Below are 12,853 nucleotides of genomic sequence, written 5' to 3'. Positions count from 1 at the left end.
TACCAACAGTTGTGCAATTTCTCCTCTGTTACAAGCAAAGCAAAGCATCAGCTTCCAAGAGGTATGAACAATCTGTCAAGGATTCCTGACAGGAATGGCCACATTTGCCTGAATGCATGCTTTTAAATCAGAGCAAAGAAATGCACCTAGCCTCAAACACCTCAGGTCTATGAGAAAAACAATGACTGCCAGCCAAATATCCTTTCTTCTCTGCTGGGCTACCCTGCATTCGCAGGGGGGAATGGTTTGAGGCTGAGGAAGAGTAGGCTTAGACTGGATCTTAGGAAGAAGTTCTTCAGTAAGAGAGGGTGGTGAGATTCTGGAACAGGTTGACCAGAGAGGTCGTGGGTACTTCCTCTGGGGGTGTTCAAGGCCAAGCTGGATGAGGCCTTGAGCAGCCAAATCTTGTGGAGAGGCATCCCTGCCCATAGCAGGGAGATTGGAGCAGAAGATCTCTAAGGTCCCTTCCAATCTGAGCCATCCTAGCTTTCTATGATAATGAATACAAAGATGCAAGCATGAACAGGTTTTGCCCTGGGGTGGCAAACAACCCCTTGCCTTGCCCCTGTCTCCCCACCACAGAGAATGTGTTTCATCTGCTGGGGTGGCAAAATGTGGCCAGGTACAACTCAGGAAGGTTTTACATCTGACTTTAAATAAACTGGGAAGAAAACATCAAGTCAAATTATCCAGCCTGGCCTTTTAGCCTGTTATGAGAATCACAGAATTAACCAGATTGGAAAAGACCTTCAAGATCATCAAGTCCAACCTATCATCCAACACCATCTGATCAACTAAACCACAGCACCAAGTGCCTCATCCAGTCTTATTTTAAACAATTCCAGGGACAGTGACTCCACCACCTCTCTGGGCAGCCCATTCCAATGGCCAATCTCTCTTTCTGTGAAGAATTTCTTCCTAACATCCAGGCTAAACCTCCCCTGGTGCAGCTTGAGACTGTGTCCTCTTGTTCTGGTGCTGGTTGCCTGGGAGAAGAGACCAACGCCCACCTAGCTACAACCTCCCTTCAGGTAGTTGTAGAGAGCAAGAAGGTCTCCCCTGAGCCTCCTCTTCTCCAGGCTAAAGACGACCAGGTCCTTCAGCCTCTCCTCACAGGATTGTGCTCCAGACCCCTTCCCAGCTTTGTTGCCAGCACCAGAACAAGGGGGCTGGCACAGAGTCTCAAGCTGTGCCAGGGGAAGTTTAGGCTGGATGTAAGGAGAAAGTTCTTCACAGAGAGAGTAATTTGCCATTGGAATGTGCTGCTGAATAAAAGAGGCAAAGGCTCAAGTTCCCCAATCAAACCTATAGCTCTCTGTTGGACTCCTTCCAGTGGATCCCTGTCTCTCGTACTGGAGAGCCCAGAACTGGACACAGTTTTCCAGGTGTGGTCTCTCCAACGGGGAGAAGAAAGAAAGGGGGAAAAAAAAATATATAAATAAATATTGGAAATAAGGAATTGCCATTGAACATGTCCAGAAAGTCTCTCTTTGCAGAGAGCAGCCATCCTTGGAGTCCCTGCTAGGTAGAGCATCCTTCCATTTCAGAGTGCAACCACTTAAAGACTGTAAGTGGAGAAGGATTATGTTATAAATAAAACTACCCACGTTCCCCTGTTATCCTGACTGCCTCACCAGCTCAGCTTTCAAAACAATACAGTCTTCCCACTCTGCCTGAGAAATAGATAAAAATAAGGGGGAAAAAAAATAATAATCAAGAATGAGAACACAGAAAGGGCTTACCACTGCGTTCCTCAGGTCTAAGGCTCTTCTTTGCAACTTCTGCCAACGCTCCAATGCCAAGGCCAACAGCTAGTCCTTTAAAAATAAGAAGGAAAAAGACCCAGGTCAGAGTTTTAAACCCTCTGAGCCACATACACAAGCATTTTTGTAATCAGCCTCAAGCCAAACTGTCAAATGCACAGGAGCAAAACAGCTTGATGAGAACATCCTGGCTTTTGCAACACAAAGTCACCCTGAAAGTAGTCTCAAAGCAAGAGCTCTGTCCTGCCAGCATGACAGCTGGAGAAGGGCAAGAACAAAAAACAGATGACACAGAGATAGGACTGGGGATGCTGCCCATAAACAATCATTTCTTCCTTGCTCTCCTTTCCTGGGTTTGGTTTGGGGAGGCAGGTTTGGTGGATTGGGGTTTTTTGGTTTGATTTTGTTGGTTTGTTTGGGTTCTTTTTTAAAGTGAGGTCAAGAGAAGAGAGGCAGTTCGTTCTATTTCCCCTTGAAGCAGGAGTCAGCCTTTCCACAGGCAACAGCCCTGGGTGTTGAGTGCTGGAGTGTACAACCACAGCAGTGGAACTCAAAGTTCATAGAAAATTTGGTCACTTGCCACTTGATGCCCACCAGCTGTCAGCAAGAAGCCAGTGATAAATTTGGAAGATGACAGCCAAGTGTGAAGTGACACTTTGGGTAGAAATCAAGGCTGGATTGCAATGGAGACTTGTATGCTACTAGAGCTTAAAAACACTGAAGTAAAGTGAGTTTTTAAGTGGTCCTTGCTACTGCAAAAAGCAGATCGGGAATCCTGCTTCCCTTTACAGAACACTAAGCATGCTGAGAAGCCAGCACCTGCAATGAACTCTGGCCAGCATTAAACCCTGATGTTATCACAAAACCCGCTTGCTGTTTATTCCTGTACTGCATGGAATGTCTCTGCCCCCAGCTCCTCCTACTCTGACACAGAGACACAAAGAGGAAGAACATAGTGCTGTTGATCTGCATTACATTTGAGAGGTGCTTTTTCTGTCTTCTGGCATCTGTAACACTTGGATGTCTATTTTACACACATGCTTCCCCATCAGATTTTGTGGGAGAGAACTACAAGAGCCTTACATGCTGCTTGAGGGAAAGCGTTCACAACCTATCATCTCAAAACATTACAGTCACAACAAAAACAGTGAGGCTGCTCATCTGATGATTAGCTAAGTAAGACTGGCTATCATCATCTTTTCCCTTTGCAACACTGTGACAATTCCCTTTTTCTCAGGAGCATATTTAGTCTTGGATACAAGACATTAGATAAGCATTATCTGTTAATACTACTGAAGACATTTAGCTGCTTTTTAACACACTAAGTCCCATTCTGCAAAGAAAATTCACATGGGCTTCAGTTAGCTTCATCTTGCAAGCTCAGACTTTCACACAGTGGTTTAGTTTGGAAAGGACCTGAAAGATCTTCTAGTTCCAACCCCCTGCCATGGGCAGGGGTACCTTCCACTAGCCCAGGTTGCTCAAAGCCTCATCCAGCCTGGCCTTGAACACCTCTAAGGAGGGGGCATCCATGATCTGTTCCACTTGACAGCCTTCCTGGGAGAAAATGGCTTATTAGCGATGGCTAAGTAAATAAAACCTTGACAACTATCCTCTCCCTGCCCTCATAAATCAATACCAAAAAAAGATCTGGTTTATATTTAACCACTGTTCAGAAAAGCAGCAAGGATAAGTTTGGGAAAACAACTAATTAAAGTAACAGCTGCTTCAGCTGCCTATGCTGGACAGTAACAGTAAAGACAGTAGGGACTAGAAGGAGTTTCCTCAGCAAAGGCAAATCAAGTAGGCAGGACCAGAGCACTTGTACAGACTGGAGACCTACTTGCACCTCACTCTCTCCCTCTTGTTGAAACAGCACAGCCCAGTATGGAGATCTGCAGTTCTGCTATGTGCTCCCAAATCATTTGCCCTGCCCTCTGAAGAATGACTTTGTTTTCCAACAGGCACACAAAAACTAAACTCCAGGGACACATCAGCCTGCCATCTTAACACAAACAATAACCCATGCCAGCTCTGCAGTTCTTGTTTACAGGCAGCTCCCAGAATGCACCTGAAAGGTCTGTTTATGTGGGGAGCTTTTTTTCTTTGCTGTGCTATTGCAGAGCAGTTATGATAAAAGAGTAGACAGAAGATGGGATTCAAAGTACAACTTCATTCTGACTGAAGGCTTTGGCCTGTAAGGAAAAAGCTCTGAGCTAGCCAGCTTTTTGTGGGAAGCACTTTCTCATTAGCAAGTTGAACCAGAGATCACAGGATCACAGGATGTTAGGGAGGACCTCCAGAGACCTTTGAGTCCAACTCCCCTGCCAGAGCAGGACCATAGAATCTAGCACAAGAACATATCCAGATGGGTCTTGAAAGTGTCCAGAGAAGAAGGCTCCACAGCCTTTCTGGGGAGCCTGTTCCAGTGCTCTGTGACCCTCACAGTGAAGAAGTTCCTCCTCACATCGAGGTGGAACCTCCTGTACTACAGTTTATATCCATTGCCCCTTGTCCTACCACAGGGAGTAACTGAGCAGAGCCTGTCCCCTCCCTCCTGACACTCAGCCCTCAGTTATTTATAAACATTTATTAAATCCCCTCTCAGTCTTCCCTTCTCCAGACTAACCAGTTCCCAGGTTTCTCAGCTTCTCATAGGGCACATGCTCCAGTCTCTTAATCATCCTGGTAGCTCTCTGTTGGACTCTCTCCAGCAGATCCCTGTCTCTCTTGAACAGAACCAACTCCAAGCTTCATCAGGAGCACTGCCACAGCCAGTCGTTAGTCACTGTGCATTCCTGTGTGACCTGCCCTAGGGGATCCTACTCTGGCAGTGGGGGTGGACTCAATGATCTCCAGTAGTCCTTTTCAACCCCTACCATTCTGTGATTCTCATGTGGAAGCCTAGTGAGTGAGGATGTGGGAGTTCAAACTGACCTCCAAAGTTGGCGAGCCGTCCGATCCGCGTGACAGGAACCTTCCTCTCCCGGGCTCTCTCGCTGAGCTGCAGCAGAAAGAGGAGGAGTGGAAAAGGAAAATCAACCAAAAAGAAATCCACAAAGCAATTAGGCTTCAGCCAGATCGCTGCAGAGTCAGAGTGCAACTTTGAAAACACTCAGATAACTGTGCTACACATAGTCTTTCTTCAGCACTGAGCTTTGTGTATTTTGAAAGACGTGAACACCCTGCAGAGCAGACACCATGAATGGAAACATACAGCAAGCAGAAAAGTAGGTGACATGGGGGGAAAGGTAGAAGAGCTGCCAACCACATTTAGAAATCCCTTTTTAACTTTCATCTCAGCAGCCCTTGCATTTTGAAGCTGTAGAAGCAGCACAACACCAATCCAAATTCCCTTTCATACATAGAATTCAAACTCATGGATGGTAGAAAAGTCTTCACACACACACCAGCTGGAGCAGCACAAGCACAGTTTCATCAAAGCAATATCCTGCATGAGTGAACCTACAGTGGCAGCTAGCAGTGGGTCTGGGGAAGGAGGTAGAATGTCAGAGCAGATGGCAGGTGTCTCCACTGTGAATTCAACTGCACTGTCTCACATAAGGGCATGAAGGACTAAAGCAACAGTCTATGAATGCTCAGGGCAAGGTTTCCTTCACTTCTAGAAGGACTGCAAAACACAGTAGGGGAAGCCACAGCCTTCACTGAGAGGAGCTTAGGCTCAATTCATTCTTCTCAGACACAGCAAAACAACTAGCTAAAGGGAACAGGGCCCTTCAAGAAAACAGACTCTTTAGGTCAGTCTTCAAACCTTTGCAGACACCAAAACCTTGGATGAAATACAGACCCTTCATTAGGTGAACCTGCTTTAGCAGGGGGCTTGGGCTAGATGATCTCCAAAGGTTCCTTCCAATCCCTATCATTCTGTGATTACTGTAACGTGTGTCAATAAATACATGGAGTCCTCATAGGCCAGTAAATGAGAGCTCCTGTTAGCATAAAAATGAATCCCAATCCTGTGTATTAGGATTCCTCTCACATCAAAATATCTGAACATCTGCCTTCTGAGGAAAACCTGAGGGAGCTGGTTCTCTAGCTTGGAGCAGAGGAGCCTGAGGGGTGTCCTCATTCACGTTGATAAAGATGTGCAGGGCAGTGTCAGGAGGATGGAGCCAGGCTCTGCTCAGTGATGTCCAGTGATAGGACAAGGGGCAATGGGTGCAAGCTGGAGCAGAGGAGGTTCCACATGAACAAAAGGAAAATCTTTTTCACTGTGAGGGTGCCACAGCCCTGGAGCAGGCTGTCTAGAGAAGTTGTGGAGTCTCTTTCTCTGGAGACATTGAAAATCCACCTGGATGCATTCCTGTGTGACCTGCCCTAGCTGATCCTGCTCTGGCAAGGGTGAACTGGACTGGAAGATCTCCAGAGATGCCTTCCATACCCTAACATTCTGTGATTCTGTGGCAAAGTACCACAGACTTAATGAACACTGTCACTTCCCTCTTTTGCCTCCATAAAAGGGAACAGCAGAAGAGGAAGAAATGAGAGAAACCAAGGAGAAGGTGAGTAAGGACAATCCAGAATAGAAACCACAGTACTGAGGAAAAAAACCAGATATCACATACCATCTGTTTATAGGGTTTCTGTCCTGAACCTGGTTTAGCCTGTCTGGCTTTATCAATATCTTCAGCTGTTAATCCACCAACAGAGGAATGGTCTTGGTGAAAAGCCCTATTTTGTCCAAAGGTAGCAGCAAAAGGATTTCCAGGGTCCCTGAAGCCTCTAAATAACCTCGCATCCATTTTGGGAGGAGAAGATTTCTGATCCATGTCAGAATCTCCAGCATCACCAGCACTTTTAAAAGGTCCATTTGTAGTGTAAGAGTAAGCAGGGCCTTCGCTGCTGTGTTGGTGAAGCTTGCCAGGGGAAGTGGAGAAGTCCATTGGAGCATCGGATCGCTCTTGGGCTGAGAACTCATAGTCCTTCCCAAAATCTTCCCAAAACTTATCACTGAGATCAGCCAAGTTCTCCTGCTGTTTGCCTAATTCCTGCAAACAATAACAGAAAAACTTTCAGAAAAGAACTTTAAATCTTACAGGGATGATGAAGAGAGACTGTTTACAAAGGCCTGCAGTGATAGACAAGGGGCAACGGCTTCAAAGAGCAGATTTAGATTGGATGTTAGGAACAAGTGCTGCACCATGAGGGTGGTGGAACACTGGAACAGATTGTCCAGGGAGGTGGTTGGCGCCCCATCCCTGGAGATATTCAAGGTGAGGCTCAACAGGGCTCTGGGCAACCTGATCTAGTCAGGGATGTCCCTGCTGACTGCAGAGAGGGTTGGACTAGATGACCTTTGGAGGTCCCTTCCAACCCAGCCCATTCTGTGATTCTGTGATCCACTCCCTACCCATCTGTGGTCATGAGAGATGGGCATGCAGCTAGGCTGTCATTTCTCTGCAATAAGTAATCTGTAGAGACTCAGGCACTGCAGACATTCACAGTCAAGCAAAAGGAATTCCTAGTCACTCTCACAACAAAACTAAAAACTTAGCTGGAGGAAAAGTAAAGCTTCAGCCTAGCCTGTGAAGAAAGAGGTTTGCTTACCTGCACTTTGCCCAAGGCAGAACTCAACTGGTCTTCAACAGTGGCCTGTACAGTCCTTGCAATGGTAACTGCATCACCTCCAAGGAAGACCTGCCGAAGCTGACCCACCTGGGTTTCCACGATTGCTTTACTCAGCTTTGTGAAGCCTCTCATGACCATGATGGCATCACCTGCCATGGCTGATGTCTTTCTGTGCTGAAAGATGACGGAAGACAAAAGAAATTTAAAAATATGTCATAAGGGAATAATTTTGCAACTGGTTTCAAGTCACCTAAGAGCCAGGTACATATCCCAGACAATCGCTTTCCACTTCGGCAACCAGCCACCATGGGAACTTGTTTGCAGCTCAGACAGGACACAGGCCAGCTTGAGTGACAGCTGGTTAGCTGACCTTACCAGCCACAGTGACAGCTCTCCTAGGATAGTACTAGGATAATGTTCCAGGACACACAAATACTCAAGCAAAGACAGGCAGAAGTCAGTAACACTGCAGTGTCACTGAATCAATGTTAGGGGTTGGAAGGGACCTCAAAAGCTCATCCAGTCCAACCCCCTACCAGAGCAGGATCACCTATACTAGATCACACAGGAACACATCCATGTGGGCCCCAGAGAGGGAGACTCCATACCTCCCTGGGCAGCCTGATCCAGTGTTCTGTCACCCTCACAGTGACAAAAACTTTCCTCGGAGGTGGTCTTGATTCCTTCTTGACACTTACAAAGGACTAAAAGCATTAGCATTTGACTTCTAATTATTATCAGGCCCTGGAACATATTCTCAGTGCCCAATAGCACAGATGAAGTGCACTGACAACTGTCACATCCCATTCCTGCCCTGGAGCTATGCCTGCTCGTTTTACACAGCTGAAGACCTTCACCTCCACACCAATGAGCAAACTTTGCCTGTCCTCCAATGGTAGTCTGCTCAGTCCTCAAAGTGTAGCTCACTCTGCTACTTTTAACTGGAAACTTAAGTAGCTCAGAACTTCTCCCTAGCACAGCATTTGCAAAGCACTGCACTTGAGTGTTACATTTTCACCTGGGCTCCCTTTCTGTTCCAGACACACTCTAGCTCAGATTCCTACCAGTCTGTGCAATTTCAGTGTCTTAAACACAAACTGGATACTGCAGAGGATGCAGAACAGTCTCTCGGAGAAGAACAAGTTCCATCAACTCCTTTGTCTCAGCCTAGAACCAAGTTCAGGCTCAGGACCGTGACTCTCTTGTATCACTGTGGTTCATGTAAAAAGCAAAACAACAAAGAAAGAAAGAAACTCTCATACACAAAGGAACAAACCAAATACCAGAGCAAACCCCCAAACCAAACAAAAACCAGAGCAAACCCCCAAACCAAACAAAAACCAGGGCAAAACCCCCAAACCAAACAGCCAGAGCAAAATCCCAAACAAACAGACACTAAAACAAAACAAACAAAAAACCCGACCAAAGTAAAGACAAAACCAACAGAAGTGCCACAACACAAACCCAGTAGTGCCCACGATGCCAAACCCCTTTTGCAAGGGAGATTTTCACCTGTTTATTTCACTCATCTCACAAATCTTTAAAGCAGAGCCAGGCTGACAGTTCCAGGGCTGGCTCAGTCACACATCCTCCCACCTCTGCTGACACAGAAGATGTGTGCTGGCACATGCACCTGGCACTAGATGCTGACTGAGGTTCAACCTTACTGAGCATTTTCAGTAATGATTTGGACACAAAACAAACAAGCAGTAGTGTGAGACCACATATTGGAGTTCTTTCCTGGGTAGGCACAGAGGCACCAATTCATTTTTAGAAGACAACCTGTCAACACCCACATAAATCAGCAAATTTGCTGATGATACCAAACTGGGAGCAGTGGCTGACAGCCTGTCAGGCTGTACTGCCATTCAGCAGGACTTGGACAGCTGGGCAAGAGGAAACCTAATGAAGCTCAGCTCCTGTACCTGGGCAGGAAAAACACCATGCACCAGTAGAGGTTAGGGGTTGACCTGGTAGAGAGTAGCTCTGCAGAGAAGGACCTTGGAGTCCTGGTTGATAATAAATTATCTATGGGACAGCAATGTACCCTGGTGGCCAAAAAGGCCATGCATGAAGAAGAGTGTGGCCAGCAGGTCAAGAGAGGTTCTTTCCCCTCTCTACTCAGCCCTAGTTAGACCACATCTGGAATACTGTATCCAGTTCAACAGAACAGGGAACAGGGAACTACTGGGGAGAGAACAATGGAGAGATAGGATTATGATGATGATGAAGGGACTGCAGCATCTGTCTGATGAGGGAAGGCTGAAAGACCTGGAGCTGTTTAGTCTGGAGAAGAGAAGGCTGAGAGGGGATCTGCTCCATGTCTACAAATATCTACAGGGTGGCTGTCAAGAGGATGGAGCCAGGCTCTTTTCAGTGACACCCAGTGACAGGATGAGGGGCAACAGACTCAAACTCAACCACAGGAAATTCCCTCTCAACATGGAGAAAAACTTCCTTACTGTGAGGGTGCTGGAGCGCTGGAGCAGGCTGCCCAGAGAGATTGTGGAGTCTCCTTCTCTGGAGACATTCAAAACCTACCTGGATGTATTCCCGTGTGACCTGCCCTGGGTGATCCTGCTCTGGCAGGGGACTTGGACTCTATGACCTCTGGAGGTCCTTTCCTACTCCCAGCATTCTGTGATTCCATAATTCATACTATGTGTATGTATAAACCTCACTATATTGAAGTCCTACCAGGGATCCTGTGTCAACAGCACTCAGAGCTTTACATCCTGCTGCACAAATAAATCCATCCCATAACCTCCTCAGGAAATACAAAACCCTATCCAAACCCATGTCTGCTGTACCAGTCATGCTGGAGAGGTATGGAATGCTAGAGTTTAGTTTCCAGATAAACAAACAATTTTACTGCAGTCTCACAGGAGATGCACAGATTACAAACAGCTGGACTTCAGAAACATAATTAATGACTGTTAATCACTCATCAAAATCAGGAGCAAGGTAGTCAGGAGTGAGTGTTATGGGTCATAGAATCATAGAATCAACCAGGTCGGAAAAGACCTCAGAGATCATCAAGTCCAACCTATTACCCAACACCTAACACCTCCTGACAACCGAACCATGGCTCCAAGTGCCACATCCAATCCTCTTTTGAACACCTCCAGGGACGGTGACTCCACCACCTCCCTGGGCAACCCATTCCAATGGACAATTACTCCTTCTGGGGAGAACTTTCTCCTCACCTTCCGCCTAAACTTCCCCTGGCGCAGCTTGAGACACATGGATCACAGGTTTTAAGTACAGTTGTTAGAAGGACAGTCAAATGCCTGCAAATAATTAGGCATAATAAGTTAGCTGTAACAGGTTGCCCAGGGAGGTTGTGGATGCCTCCTCCCTGAAGGTGTTCAAAGCCAGGTTGGATGAAGCCTTGATCAGTCTGGTCTAGTGGAAGGTGTTCCTGCCCATGGCAGTGGGGCTAGAACTAGATGATCTTTAAGGTCCCTTCCAACCCAAACCATTCTCTGAATCTCTGAAATGCTACCCCTGGAATCTTTCCAGGGTGAAATCACTGGAATTTGGTTTAATGTTGCATAATACACTATTAAATTTGAAAGCTGCCTGCCACGTAAGGAAAGGCACTCTGTCAACAGGAGGTGGTTTCTTCCCCACACATCTTCACACTGGAAATTTCCACATGGATCTCACTCAAAGCATTTGCAGGCAGTCCCTGCCATTCAAAATGCAGGTAAAGAAACCAGCCAACAACACAGTGCTGGCCTAGCTGAAACCAGTTGAAAGGTTGCCACGACTTAAGAAATAAGTGCTTTTGTAGTCACGAGTGTTAGAAGCAAAGCAAAGCCTGAATGAGAGAACGTCAACCCCCCTCTCCCAAGAAGGGCAAGGAAAGACAGAGCAGTACAGATCAGAGCACATTCAGACAACAACATACACTTTTAACAGGGATTCTTTTAATGCCATATCCCCCTTTCACCCCAAAAGAGCTGAAGGACTTCCCTGGAAGTGACAGTTATGAGACACTACATGTGCATTTAAAAATAAATTAAAATCAATCTTCCAACAAAGTTTCTGGGATGCAGCCACGAACGGAGAACAGACATGGCACAACCTGCACTGCCTGCCTAAGGGAATAAACAAATGAACTGCCCTTTATGGGTCTGGCTATAAAAGACAGCACTGGGCACATGGCTGCCAATACCTTTCTGACTTCCATGCTATTGCCTCCACTTTCCTCTGCACAGCAGTGCTAAGCACCCAGGTATCATGCAAGTGGTTTTGTTCCTTAGCTCAGAAGCAGCAGCAACACACCCCGATGCTGTGCTGCTAAAGGTCAGGCTGTTCCAACAGAGCATTCATCCTAGCACCTTGCTGGAACGCAGGTCTCTGGGTAGGAAATACAAAGCCTACAGGACTTCCTCTTCCCAATGATCTGAAAGATTCTCCTCCGGAAGCTCACAGACCCAAATGGAAAAGGCAGTACAAGCACATGGCTGAATAAGGACTTCAGAAGTCAAACCCAAGGAGAGTCACCAACAAATAAAAGGCTGAAAAAGAGGAATGCATTTTCAGACACAAGACCAGATTCCTGTTTTTAAAAAGAATTATGTCTCATCTCCTTCCAGTTCCTCATCTTTAGTACATCAAGTTCTCACCTTCAACAATGTGTGGTCAGGAAAAACCAGAGGAAACCAAAACAACTATACTGCAGTGATTAATCCTTTGACACTAGCCATTAGGAGAAGAAAGGTTCAGATAGTGTTTGTACTCATCATCAAGCAACAAAGTGGTAGCTACTCAGTGCAATGTGCATTGGAGGCATTTTCCTCAAGTGGAAAATATCCCAGGTTATCCCTACATTGAGCAGGATACATAGGTTAATTATTCTGTGAAGGACACGGAAAGCAAGGCCTAACAAGATTAGCACAACCAGAAGGGGAAAGTATGAAAGAAAATATGTGCTAGATAATCAAGAAGGGAAGGCTACACACACAAAAAAAGAAAAAAAAAACAAAAAAGGGAAAAAATCAGCTTTTTTCCTCAATGAAAAAGCAATAAGCACAAGAAAGGACAAGAGACATGACGACTGAAAGAGAGACGTCTCCTGAGAAGACTGGCACCTATCCCCAACAATAGGCCTGAGTTAACACCCAGAGTGGACAGCAGGCAGGAGGCTGTTCCCTCTCCGTGGCAAGTTCTAAATCAACAGAGTGCAAGCAAGCTCTATCAAAAACAGATTTAAAGAGTGGTTTCAAAGAGAATTGGTCCAAGTGTCCAAAGTCTGCATCTCCTGAGGACTTGTTATCCTGCACAAGCAAAGCCAGGCAGTGCCAACAGGAAGTGTGGAGAAGTGGGTCATGCCTACGCTAGCTGTCCCAGAGTGCCTGCTGACCTGGATTGAAGAGGGCCAACAAGTGTCAGCCAAGCTATTTTCCATGAACAGGCAGGGTCACAGTTTTTGCTTAGTAAACTTCTCACAGCTGAATGGATCTCTGGAAAACACCCACACCTTCTAGCATGAG

At 46.3% G+C, this 12,853-nt stretch overlaps 1 protein-coding gene across 1 annotated transcript in view; it reads right to left on the bottom strand.

Annotated features, from left to right (window-relative positions):
• COQ8A (coenzyme Q8A) overlaps positions 1-12,853 on the bottom strand; it is a 38,555-nt gene that overhangs the window by 15,178 nt on the left and 10,524 nt on the right. Inside the window, exons 2-5 of the mRNA XM_054169963.1 lie at positions 7,332-7,526; positions 6,350-6,772; positions 4,701-4,767; positions 1,743-1,817 (exon numbers count right to left, since the gene is read on the bottom strand). Coding sequence (XP_054025938.1) covers positions 1,743-1,817; positions 4,701-4,767; positions 6,350-6,772; positions 7,332-7,508 — 742 coding nt within the window. The 5' untranslated portion in view covers positions 7,509-7,526. The remainder of the gene's footprint in view (positions 1-1,742; positions 1,818-4,700; positions 4,768-6,349; positions 6,773-7,331; positions 7,527-12,853) is intronic.

The sequence above is a fragment of the Dryobates pubescens genome, chromosome 2 (assembly GCF_014839835.1).
Source record: "Dryobates pubescens isolate bDryPub1 chromosome 2, bDryPub1.pri, whole genome shotgun sequence".
In the NCBI taxonomy this organism is placed as follows: Eukaryota; Metazoa; Chordata; class Aves; order Piciformes; family Picidae; genus Dryobates; species Dryobates pubescens.
Note: the sequence above shows the minus strand (reverse complement) of the source record. Positions and strands in the feature narration are given on the sequence as shown.